This window comes from Scleropages formosus, chromosome 13 (genome assembly GCF_900964775.1).
Source record: "Scleropages formosus chromosome 13, fSclFor1.1, whole genome shotgun sequence".
In the NCBI taxonomy this organism is placed as follows: Eukaryota; Metazoa; Chordata; class Actinopteri; order Osteoglossiformes; family Osteoglossidae; genus Scleropages; species Scleropages formosus.
Window position 1 is genome coordinate 17893939 of NC_041818.1, and position 12780 is coordinate 17906718.

Below are 12780 nucleotides of genomic sequence, written 5' to 3' on the forward strand. Positions count from 1 at the left end.
CCCGTTTCAACAGGGTTACATTTTGACTCTCATGTTTCCACGTGTTCTGTAGACGAGTCATCTAGCAGAAGCTGTTGGTCCGGTTTGACAGCTTTACACTTTCAGCACAGAAGGAAAAGCAAATGGGCCACATTATTAGTCCTAAAATAAAGAATGTAAAAGCTCTGGCACAGCACTCAGATTCCAGAGATTTCTTCTTGCAGGATACCATGATGTCATTGTGACTGTAACCCGGAAGAGTGACTTCAGGTATGGCACTTGCTCTTCCCAGAATGCAAAGTCATTGCACACCCATGTCCTCGGAATCTGCTGTAATTTGACTACTTTCGGCTTAAGAACTTCCCACGTTTGCAGTGTCCCACCAGGTCCATCCAGGCAGCACAGAGCTGCTTTGTCCTTTTACCGCTGGTTAAATATAAACTCCAGAATGCGTTTTGTGTTCCGCGGACCCACGGCAAGCCAATAAACACCTTTCGTTGAGGCCTCTGCAACAGACTGCAGCCGTGCCACACATATGACTGATGCAGGGCTTCGGGCCCAGCGGGGACCATCCGGGAGATGGGCTGTGTCAAGCACTACGGGCTGGAGGGAAAAGAGTGAGGGTATTACTATTATTACTGTAGAACACTTTGCGTCTCCATAACTGTGTGTGAGAGCACAAGCACTTGGCCCTAAAGGTCCCAACAGACTCCTGTGAACCTCGACTCCTTAAAGGTCAGACCTCTTACTTTGTAATGGTATAGAAAAGGAGCATAAACATTTACTTTGATTTTCTTTAACGCACCTAAGTATTTCCCTACTGCAACAACCTGCGTTTACATCCAATATAGGGTCAGGGTAGTTAAGAGCCTACCCTGGAAGCATGACGCACAAGGCAGGGTACACCCTGGACGGGACGCTAACCCATCACAGAGACAAGCACAATATGCTTACAAAATGGATATGTAAGACTAAATTAAAGCATAATCAAAATGAGTGAAAGATGAACGAAATGCAAAGCTGTTGATGCAAGCCTGGACACTGTAAATATAATTTTTAACACTGACATATATTCTAAAAAGAGGAATCATCGGTTCCCTGTTAATAATAATGAGACCTACAGTTATATTTTACAGACCGAAGTGTGAAGGGCTGGTTCAACAAAGGCACCTTTCATCTGGACTGAAAGGTCATGAAAGGATTATACAAAGGATTTGTGTGCTGGGTGCACCGTGATGTCAGAGTGTGAAGTAAAATCAGAAGAGGGAATTCCATGTCCGTAGAATTGGAAGGGTGATCGCATTTATTCCAGTGGGGTTAGCACCTTTAAAGATGGGAATATTCCAGCTAATACTGCTCTGAAGCCCTCAGGAAGAGTAGCTTCCTGTTATTCAGCTTTGTATATATTGCAGCCTGTGGTACAATTGTTCTGCTTGCCTTGTTTTTTCTTTCTTTTTTCCAGGAAGACAATTCTGGGTGTCCCGAAACCTAAAGTCCTGCACAATCGTTTTGCGTCTCTTGCGTTTATGAGATAACTCAAAGGGCGCAATCAGATAAGAGATTGCTCAAGAAGGGGCCACAAAGCCTGTCATTGCTTAATGAAGCGATAGCCGTACATAACGCTTCATCTTCGAGCGGTGGAGACTACAAGTTGTTTTTTTTCAAGTGTGTATTCTCTACGTGAAACCCCCATTCCCCTTCCATCCAGTGCTCATCGTCATGCAGGACGAGACGCAACTGCGAAAATGTGCTTGGCGGGTATGCGGCAGGTATGTGGCAGGCTCTTGAGTGCTTTCGCTCCGTTCAAACAATGCAGCCGGGTGCGAGTTGCACTCAGAGCGTGACAGATGGCAGCTGCACACATCCACCCATTGTCCCGCTTCCTCAGCGGCCGAGCCCTGGCTTCCTGGGAACAGCAGCACACAGTTGGGACGCTGCGCGCTCTCATCGGTGAGCACCACCCAGGAACCAGAGAGAAGGACGAGGAGCAGCAGAGGAGAGGAAGGTGGGGGTGGACATGTGCATGCATACACATGTCATATAGGACACGTGGAGGCTGTAACTCATGGAAGCTTGGATGATATTAGAATAAAGCAACAAATAAAACCTTCCCCATTCTGATCAAAGTCACAGACGCAAGAAGTTTGCCAGCAGTAGAAAAATTATTTATTAAAAACTGGGATGCAATTAAGCCTAGTGGTGAAGCTCTCGCAAACACTGAGCGCGCAGTGAACAATACTGGTTTGATATTCAGCCAGAAGCACTTTTGCTTCATATGCAATGAAACCATCAGGAAGATTAATAAGGAATTATTATGCTTTATGAGCACTAGGTGCCGCCAAGCACCGCTATATGAATGACAAAGGTTTACAGCGTAGGAGAATACAAGAGACTCGTCATATTTATAGGGCCAGAATGAGTGTAGATTGCAAAAATATTAATTTGCTTTATTAAAAAAACATACCAAATTAATTTTATCACAAAAAACTTTATATGTCCTTCTGCCAGTATGAAATCCACTTGCGGACATGTCCAGAAGATGGCGGTACTGCACCGATTCACTTTAAGTGATGCTCGAACATCGTTAAAGAGCGGGGAAAAGCGCCCGGCGTTCTTCCTTACTTCCCGCGACCGTTTCCTCCGGCGCGCGCCCAGGGTTCGCGCGCGGTTCGCTCGCGCGCAGCTCCGCCGCCCGCGTGACGTCGCTCCTCCGAGTGGACGGAGAGAGCTCGCGCTGTGCTGTCGCGACGGCGCGTGTCGGCTGCCGCGCTCTGACTCCACTGCGCGTTCCTGCCGGCAGCAGGAGTAGCGGGAAAAACGGGGAAGGAGCAGTGGAATGTGACTGAGAGGCACCTGGCGTGCACGGCAGCCCGGGTTCGGACCGCTCCTCTTCAGCACGCAACACTCACGTTCAATTCTCCTTTTTTTTCCTCGTTCGTTACGTTGCCGTCCCAGGTCCCCCCTCACCTTGTCCGTTCGTGCGCTCGAGGCACGACGTGGGAAGACGGGATAAACGCACACAGACATACACACACGCGCGCGCGCGCAAACCCGGTGAGTGTGTGACTGCTGTGCAGTCGTGAAGCGGACTGACCTCTTGTCACTGAAGCAGAGCGAGGAGAGGAAACACAAGTGAAGAAGACAGTATTGCGCTCTTCGTGTGTCGTATTTCCACCAGAGACACCACACCGCCGTCGGTTTTCTCGAATGAGAGCACTTTAGGCTAGCATCATGAGCACGAGCGGTGAGTAAAAGTGCTTTGCACTGTATTCTAGTGTATATAGTATTGTGTGTTTACTTTGTGGCAGTATCGCAATGCAGCGGGAGAACAGTGTACCGGTGTAATCTGGTGCAATAACGGTGGAGGTGATCACGTAACGGTGATGATGATGTTAACGATAACTGGAGGTGGGGGGGTGGGGTGTTCCTCCGTGTCCTCCTCTCACCTCCTCCACCACTGTGTGCTGTGTTTCCTTCTTCTTCCGTCCGTGACACACATGTGTGCCGTGTGTGCGGCGCGGAGGAGGAGGAGGAGGAGGAGGAGGAGGACACAGGACACACAGCAGGTGCGCTTCGCTTCGCATCCCGCCGGTGTTCCGGCTCTCTTTGTCTCCGCGCGAGCCTCGTCGGCGGTTTGCCTCCGTTCGTCAGCGTGCGCGCGCGACAGAGTGCGCGCCTCGGCTCCATGCTGCCTGGCAGTGTCAGCTTGTAGCATGTCAGTGTTGCAGTGTGACGGTGTCAGTGTGACAGTCAGTGTCCAAGGCATGTGAGTGGCAGTTTGGCGTTCTCAAAGTGTCAGTCTCTCAGTGTGACTGACTGTGTCAGTGTCGGAGTGTCAGTGCTACGATGTGACGGTGTGATCACGACACAGGCAGCGGGACAGTGACCGCGCCAGAGTGCCAGTGTGACACTGTGAACGTCTCGCTGAGACGAGTGTCAGTGCGTATGGTGTGAAAGTGTCAGTGAGACAGTTAGTAGTGACACTGACTGTCAGGGCAGCTGAAGCTGTCATCTTTGGACTCAGAGTTGTAGGTTTGCATCCCACCTACTGCTGATGCACCCTTCAGTAAGGTACTTATCCTGAACTGCTCCAGTAAAAGTAAGCCAGAGCTGTGCTCTCCCATCATTTCTCGGGATGTAGTAAACATAACCCGGCTGCATGAATGTGTGAAGAATTGCAGGTGGCGTAACGCTCTCGGTTGCTTTAGAGAAAGTCGTCAGCTGAATGAGTAAAGAGAAGGGTGGCGATGTCGGTGCGTCGCCGCGTTCAAGTTCAGAGCCTGTGTGCTGTCACCCTGCGTGAGTGAGATGAGTAGAAGTACTCTAGAACAGTACTCAGATTGTTGCCACTACCGGATCGGTTGTGCTGATGAGCACGTGGCCGGGAAGTTATGAGCACGGTGATTCCGAACAGCCCCTGTGGGCCCTCTATGAGTACATTGCTGTGTCCGGACACGATTAACTGCTCGAATTTATTCCACCTCGTGTCCCATCCTGCCATTGTAGATTTACAGTGTATTTAATCCTGGCTCTTCTCCTGTTGCAATACATCTTGTGTCTACTGTATATTGTAAAATGCATTTTTTTTCTCTATATTGCTTTTGTCTTGATGTTGCCATGGAGGGCGACGCTTGCACAGTAATGTGGTGTCGCATTTGTGTTGCGTTACACTTGTGGAGCTTCGACAGGGCTTTTCTTTCGGGAGTCTCAGCATCTGCAGCTGTTGCTTGGTCATCAGGCATTGTGACCTAGGTTGTGACCCTGAACTCTGCCTGATGACCAAGCAACAGCTGCAGATGCCGGTCTCTACCGTAGCAGACAGGACCCGAGGTGCAGGCTGTGCAGAGACACCCTTGAAACAGTCCAGCACATAGTAGCAGGGCATAAGATGCAAGCTGGGACAGCGTACGCTGAGAGGCATAACCAAGTGGCTGGGATAGTGTACAGGAACGTCTGTGCGGAATACGGATTGGAAGTCCCCCAGTCAAATGGGAGACACCACCAAGTTAAGGTCCTGTGGGACTTCAGGTTCCAGACTGACAAGCAGTTGCTGGCTAACCAACCAGACGTAGTGGTGGTCGACAAGGAGGAGAAGAGGGCAGTTGTGATAGATGAAGCAATCCCAAGTGATGGCAATATCAGAAAGAAGGAGCATAAGAAGATCGAGAAGTACCAAGGGCTGAAGGAAGAATTGGAACAGCTGCAGAAGGTGAAGTCCGGAGTGGTCCCAGTGGTAATAGGAGCACTCGGGGCTGTGACCCCCAAACTGGGAGAGTGGTTCCAGTAGATTCCGGGAACAACATGTGAAGTCTCTGTCCAGAAGAGTGCAGTCCTAGGAACGGCTAAGATACTGCGCAGAACCCTAAAACTCCAAGGCGTCTGGTAGAGGACCTGAGCTTGAGGAAGACACACACACCACCCCATGTGGGGGTGAGAGGGAGATTTTTATATATATATATGTATGTGTGTATATACATATATATGTGTGTCTGTTCAGGTCAATAAAAAATAGTGTGTGTTTCGTGGTGAATGTTAGTTGTCCTAAGCAATGATGCAGAAGTGTGTTGATTTTTACTTTGAAGTATAGCGTGATTCAGCATAACGGGAATTGCTTTAGCTGGTTTGCTATGTATTTGTTGAGAAGAGTTCAGTTGTAGAGCACCTGGAGGAAACCCACGCAAACACCGAGAGAGCACGTGAACTTCACCCAGACTGAGTTGGATTCAAATCACATCAAGACCCAGAGCCCAGGAGCTCCGAGCCACTCTTTAAAGTCACTGTCTTGGTGTAACATGTGAATGTTAGTATGTGAACTAGAATAGTACAATATGTGAAACTGCACCAACTTAACTGAATCTCTCTCTCACACACACACACACACACACACACACACACACACACACACACACACACACACACACACACACACACACACACACTTCTCCCAGATGGGGTTGCGGGGAACCAGAGCCTACCTGGCAACACAGGGCAGAAGGCCGGAGGGGGAGGGGACACACCCAGGACGGGACGCCAGTCCGTCGCAAGGCACCCCAAGCGGGACTCGAACCCCAGACCCACCGGAGAACAGGATTGCGGTCCAACCCACTGCGCCACCGCACCCCCTTAACTGAATCATGTGTAATTAATTAAAATCAGTTAAATAAACTTGATTCTATTATTTAAAATGGACACAAACAGCACAGAGAGTGCAGTCATTTTGGTTTAGACCCAAATGCACCTGTTGTGTTGATCGGTCACACTCTCTCTCTGTTTTGTGGACCATGTTGAGAGTACTCTGCTGACTGTACATATTTCCCCCGAGTGTGATTACAGTGACGGGTCATGTCATCAGACTCTTCTGCTCTTGAAAAATGCCCGCCTTATACCCCCCGATGACTGACTCGCCCATTGCACAGCCATAGAGGAGACCTGCAAGTACTCAGAGTTCAGCACGCTTCTTTGAATCTGAGCTGCCAGCTCCCCTCCCCATGCAAACGTACCATGTAGAATGTGACAGTCGAATCATCGCACCCTCGGTGCAAGCGTGTGCCCATCGAGTGAGGGGAACAGTTTCACTCCAGTAGCAAGTCAGCATTGGAATTCCTTGTGTTCCTGTCAAGATTTTCACACAAGGCCAGTGATTCAGCTCTCTGCAGTGTGAAACAGTGTGTACGTGTTGTGAGCATTGCAGTAGGGTAGCATGCTCCATGGTGGTTAAGGACACAAACTTCTAACCGGAAAGGTGCTGGTTCATGATTATGAAAGGGATTTGTTTTAGAGTCTGTAAACAAGGAAAAAAATGAAATGCTCCAGTAAAATATGCAACATTTCTATTGTTAACATTCCTCTGGACAACAGTATTTACCCTAGGCAATAACAAAAAATTATAATTCTTAACCATTCAACTTTTTACTGCTACTACTAATATAACTACTACTACTAATAGTAATAATAATGTGGCATGCAGTACCATGGGTTTGGAGGGAGCGAAGAAGAACGCGGAGATAGCGTTCATGAGAAAGGATTTATTCGAACACCGGCGCAAGGAGAATGATGCTTTCAGTCCGAGGACCCTGTTTCCTTCAGGACCTGTGCTTACAGCCAGTCTGCCTAGCACCCCAGACTCTCTCTTTAACACACACTTTTGGAACTGCTTGTCCCATACGGGGTCACGGGGAACCCGAGCCTACCCGGCAACACAGGACGTAAGGCCAGAGAAAAAGGAGAGAACACACCCTGGACAGGACACCAGTCCATCACAAGGCACTCCAAATGGGATTCAAACCCCAGACCCCCTGGAGAGCAAGACCTGGTCTAACCCATAGCACCAACACACCCCCCACCTGGCAGATACAGCCACCCCATTATTTTCTCCATAAGTGCCCCCAGTGGTTACACACACATTTAACATTATTTAACATAATGCAACTATTTACACTGAACCAGTAACGCGGGTCGTTACAATAATAATTTGGAAGCACAATGAGTAGTGCTGGTGTCTCACAGCTCCTGGGCTTGGAACATGGCTTTAAATCCAGCTCACTCTTGGTGCAGCTTGCACATTCTTCTCATGTTTGTAAGGGTTCCCTCTCAGGGTCCAAACACTTGAGCTTTAGGTGAACTAGTGACTAAATTCCTCTTTTGAGTAATTTAGTAATTTAGTAGTTTTAAATGTAAGGCCATTCCAGGCACTTTAATACATTTATTGTGGGAGTGTGATACAAGCTTACAGTATTCACTCAACAATCAAAAAACCTTTTTCAAAAAGTTTGACTTGTTCACCTCTGCATTCCTAATAAACTGCAATCTGACTTCTGTTTTTGATGAAGTCTTCAAACATAGGCTGATTACAGTTACATACCTGGCAAGGGAACGTGTTTTATTGTTGTGGTCCGCACATGAAACTGCCTCTGCAAATGTTTCTTTGACTCAAATGTATATTGTGCTTGAAAAGCTAACGGTGGGAAGATAATTCAAATAAATTCTATATATGTCTGATTGCCCTTTTGAATCTTCTTACACTGTGCTACAAGTTCAGCGCTGCCAAGCATTGTATCCTTCTCCTGTGTGTGTTGCTATGTATCTGGATGTATTTGTAATTCATTTGTATGTTGCCTCTGTTGCCATATTGATGTTACGCAGTTCTATTCTTTTGTTCATTAATAAAAAAGAAGTGTGTTTTAGGTGAACGATGACTCCGAATTGCCCTTAGCGCATGCATTTGTGTGTGTGTGTGAGAGAGAGAGAGAGAGAAAAATTACCCTGTGATGGAGTGATATCTGAGAAATTATTGATAATGGGTGCATTGATGAATTAATATAATAATAATAATAAGAAGAAGAAGAAGAAGAAGAAACACAAAAACATTGGTCTAAGTCTTGCCAAAAAGCTGTACCTCTGTATCACGAGGACTTCTGTCGATTAGTTTTGAATTTTTTTTTTTGTGTGTGTTTAGTATTTAAGCTTTTTAACTTGGAGTTCCTCTTGGACACTCAGTCTCCCTTAGCACCGTCTCTATCTGAAAAGTGGATCCTTGACTGTCATCATGGCTACAAGTCACAGCACTGGGAATGGCCAGATGCTGTTCATAATGGAAGAACATTCATATTCTCCACTGACTTGTCCTGGCATAAGCACCACGTTTAATCTATAGCACTGAGATCTGTTCTTTACTAACAAGCTGCTGGTCCGATGGGTGTGCGTAGTGCGTCTGGGAGATCAGCAGGGACCGTGATCTTTGATCTAGAATTTGATTTAGACTTCTCTTTTTTCTCGCTCTCTCTCTCTCTCTCTCTCTCTCTCTCTCTCTCTCTCTCTCTCGCGCGCGCGCGCACACACACACACACACACACACACACACACTGACAGCCTGCATTTCTCTCCTCAGTTCTCTGCATTAGCATTTCCACTTACCTTTAAGGTTCAGCAGAGCGTGGGGGGGTGTTACCTACCAGCTCATCTCTGGGTATTTTTTTTTTTATCCGTGCTGTTTTTCATCATTATCATTTGTTTTTCAATTAATGTTTTCTCACTTTCTATGGAATATGATACAAGTTGGAAATGTGTGGATCTTCGGGTCAGCACTGGTATTCAGTGCTTTGAGATATTAAAAAACACTGCCACTGGGAAACAGTGATGTATGATATGAGGGGAAATGGACAGAAAACCATAAAAAGTGTAAAGCAGTGAATGAAAAAGGTGCTTACAGAAGCTCTTCATAGTATTTCAGTTGTGAAATAAGGCAGGGACATCTTATGTGAAAAAAATGGTGAGTGTAAAGTGCACTGACCATGACTGGGACTTGACCCATAAGCTTGGCTTTTAACAGTCTTTTCCATTAAAAGCCTAATTTCCATCGCAACCATATTCACAGGCCATTTTTTAATTTGACTTTTACCATTCTGCCTACCAGCGATAGTCAGCAAGATTTTGCTCCTTTAGAAGTACGAATGCAGGTACAACATTGTCGTGAGCAGATTGAATGTCCATCAAGAACAGAGCATTTACATTCTGCGCAAGACTTTTTAGCTCAGGGAGTTAATTCAAATCATATTGAAATTAACTCAAAATAATCTACCAAATGTTCAGTGTTCCATCGAGGAGTGTATTTTTAACCATGCTCCATCTAGATTTGAGGCACTTTTTCTACTCGATAGCGTGTGTGTAAACAATATTTTTTCTGTAGTCCTGCCAAACAAGTGTGATTCACTGCATCCTGCCGTTCGACGGTTAGGGTTAGTGTCAAGCAGACCTTTACTGCTCAGCAAACATTTGGCAGCGTTACGCTCATCTGAGGACAGGGACTGCGCCCTGCCTGCTCTCGTCTATATGCTGGCCCCACCAGCCTTGGGGACCCCCTCATGCACTCAGCCTGGGTGCTGACGTCGCATGCTTCATCTCACCAGATCAAAACACAACACTCAGAAAGGCTCCCCAGGGTGAGGGGGGGTTCCTTTGCCGGCTTGTCTTGACGTTGCCAGGGCTGCATCTGAATGGGCAGCGTGGCAACAGTGAGCAGATGGTTGGTGGCATGTCAGTGTACGAGCCCTGGGCTAAAAGACAGTGTGACTCAAGGAAAACAAACACATTTCTCTTTTCCTCTGACAAGTTTGGGCATTTATTATACCTGTTGCATGAAACTACATTAGTAACTTTGTGCATGTCTGACATAAATAAGGGCGACACAAGCCAAGTGGGCAGAGGTGCTGTCCTACAGTGCCTGGACAGCGTGATTGTACGTGGGTTCGACTCCTGCTCTGTCTTTGTGGTGCTTGCATGTTCTCCTCAGGTTTGCAGGGGTTTCCTGCCACAGTTTAAAGGCGTGTCTTTCAGGGACATGTATATATGGGTATGCATGTATATGTCTTACATTGCTCTGGTGTATAGATGGGTGAGTGACTGCAGGGACTTCAGTGTCACCTTCGATAAGGGTGTCGAATGAAAACTAAATAGCAATCATTGTATCTCACTTTAGAGAAAAGCACTTGATAAATTAAAAAAAATTAAATATGGTGACAACTTGCCAGAAATGGTTTTTATTTTTTACCGTGTTCATTTTGATAACTAAATTTAAAGCAAACAATATCTCACACACACACACAGGGTAGCAGTAATTCAGAGCCTAACCCAGCAACACAGGGCACAAGGGTGGAGGGGACACACCCAGGACAGGACGCCAATCCATCGCAAGGCACCCCAAGCGGGACTCAAACCCCAGACCCACCGGAGAGCAGGACCCGGTTCAACCCACTGCACCACCACACCCCCCTCCACAAACAATATCATTCAGATGTTAATATATGATAATATGAAAGCAAATGTGATGTTTCTCCAATTAATGTCATTTTGTGCATTTCGTACATTTAATAAGATTTTCGATAACGTGAGTAACAGCAGTGATTTTTGTGATAATCTATGATATGCAGCATGTGGAAAAATTTCTGAGTAGTATGCTGAGTATTGCATGTTATGTGTTAAGTTGTTGAGTTTGTACTGTAATGGTTGCGTGATCCATGCTGCCTCTACATGAAACTCCAGGAGGACATATGGTCTAACATGCACCTCCAGTGCCCTATTGCTGCATCTTTCCTTCATGGTGCTTGATGTGAGGTTGGGAATTCGCCTGTGTCCAGCATCATTGCTATTTTAACGCTGTGCACGCAGATGGAAGCTATGGAACTGGTGGAGCAGCTTCTTGTGCAAATCAGTGTTTTACACCACGTTGGACACAACAGCTGAGCTGCTGAAGGAATGCTGGAGATGGACAATTACATTTCGATTGCTTTGTCACTCCTCATTTGTGCTTCTCTCCTTTTTTCTCATGGCTGCAGTTGAGGGAGTGTTAATGGCTGGACTGGAGTTGTGTTGTCTGCCTCTCTTCCACTCCCTGGCTGTCTCTCTATCGCTGTCTCTTTCTGTTTCTCTGAGATTAACTGAGCACAAATAGTGATACGATTTTAAAAATACAAATTAAAAAAATAAATACAATATAGAATTTAATACACAGAGAATAAGCAGTCTGACAAGCTAATTCCTCAGCTAATAACTCTGTGTGTGTGTGTGTGTGTGTGTGTGTGTGTGTGTGTGTGTGTGTGTGTGCGTGTGTGTGTATGTGTGTGTGTCTCTCTCTGTCTCTCTGTTGAGAGCTTGAGTGCTGAGCTGCACACTTGCTACAGGGTTTGGCTACACAGACAGGTGTGCCATAAGGCAGCATCTTCCTTCACACACACACACACACACACACACACACTCATGCATACATACATCAGCACATGCACACACTTGACGCATACACACACGCGCACGCACATTTTCACATGCTGATTAAATCCGAAGAAGTTTAATGCCTTTTCTTTGCCTGTCAGTTGTGGGGGCCTATTCATGCGGGTCCTTCAAGGGGAATGGAGGTCAAAGTGTCCTTCCAGGCGCCCCACCGACACTACCTTTGTCTATAGAGAAAACAGAGGGAAAGGCCCCTGGTGGCATCCAGTGATGTAACCTAGCATGGCATTGTTGCTTTGGGAAGGTGCCCCACTTACAGGTAGTACAAAAAAACCCTGGCTTACTTTAGGTGTAAGTCCATCAAGCCCTTTTGAAGCAGCCTAGTTCATCCCTAGTACTGCCCGTCTTCAATTTGCCATTTGCTGGACGCAGTTCTGCTTTGATTGGCGGCTTCGTGCATCTCTTACCATGGCCATGCAAGCATTCTAAGAAAGCTCTCATAATCTCCGCTCAGCACAACTGCCTCCTTGTAAATGGCAGCCTTATTATCCGGAAGCAACACGCTGAAGGTGGGATGTCAGTGATGCATAACTGTCTTGGAAAATGGAGTGTTCCATTTAAAACATGATTTTGGGTGTTTATGCAGCAAGGTGTAAGGGATTAACTCAGGATGTAAAATGCTGAAAAAAGATAGTAAGTTAAAGTAAAGGTTTAGGTAAGGTAGCCTGTGTTCATAAGGACATCCAGGTGCACAACTAATTAACAGAAAAAACAGTAACAGGGTAACTGACACATCTCTACTGATGTCAGTACTCTTTGGACATTTCATTATTGTCCCATAATACATTCAATTAAGCATTCTCTTTCTGTTGGGAGCTGCTGCATTCCGGTGACATTGCTTGTCTTTTCATTCACCTGGTACCAGGAGAGAACCATTCTGTATATTTCCAAGTTGTCATACATAACATACATATCATTCTGTGTTGGTCACTGGTCTAGGGAGTGAGATGAGAGAGTTTGTATATGGATAATAAGGTCAAAAATAATATGTTTTTCCCGGTGGGCGATCCTGAGCTGCTG

The 12780-nt window shown here is 46.3% G+C and overlaps 1 protein-coding gene across 4 annotated transcripts in view; it reads left to right on the plus strand.

Annotated features, from left to right (window-relative positions):
- The first annotated feature begins 2645 nt into the window (after positions 1–2645).
- Positions 2646–12780, plus strand: part of ablim3 (actin binding LIM protein family, member 3) — an 88429-nt gene continuing 78294 nt past the window's right edge. For all 4 annotated transcript variants that reach the window (XM_018756283.2, XM_018756280.2, XM_018756281.2 and 1 more), the window contains exon 1: positions 2646–3223. In XM_018756283.2, coding sequence (XP_018611799.1) covers positions 3211–3223 — 13 coding nt within the window. In that variant the 5' untranslated portion in view covers positions 2646–3210. The remainder of the gene's footprint in view (positions 3224–12780) is intronic.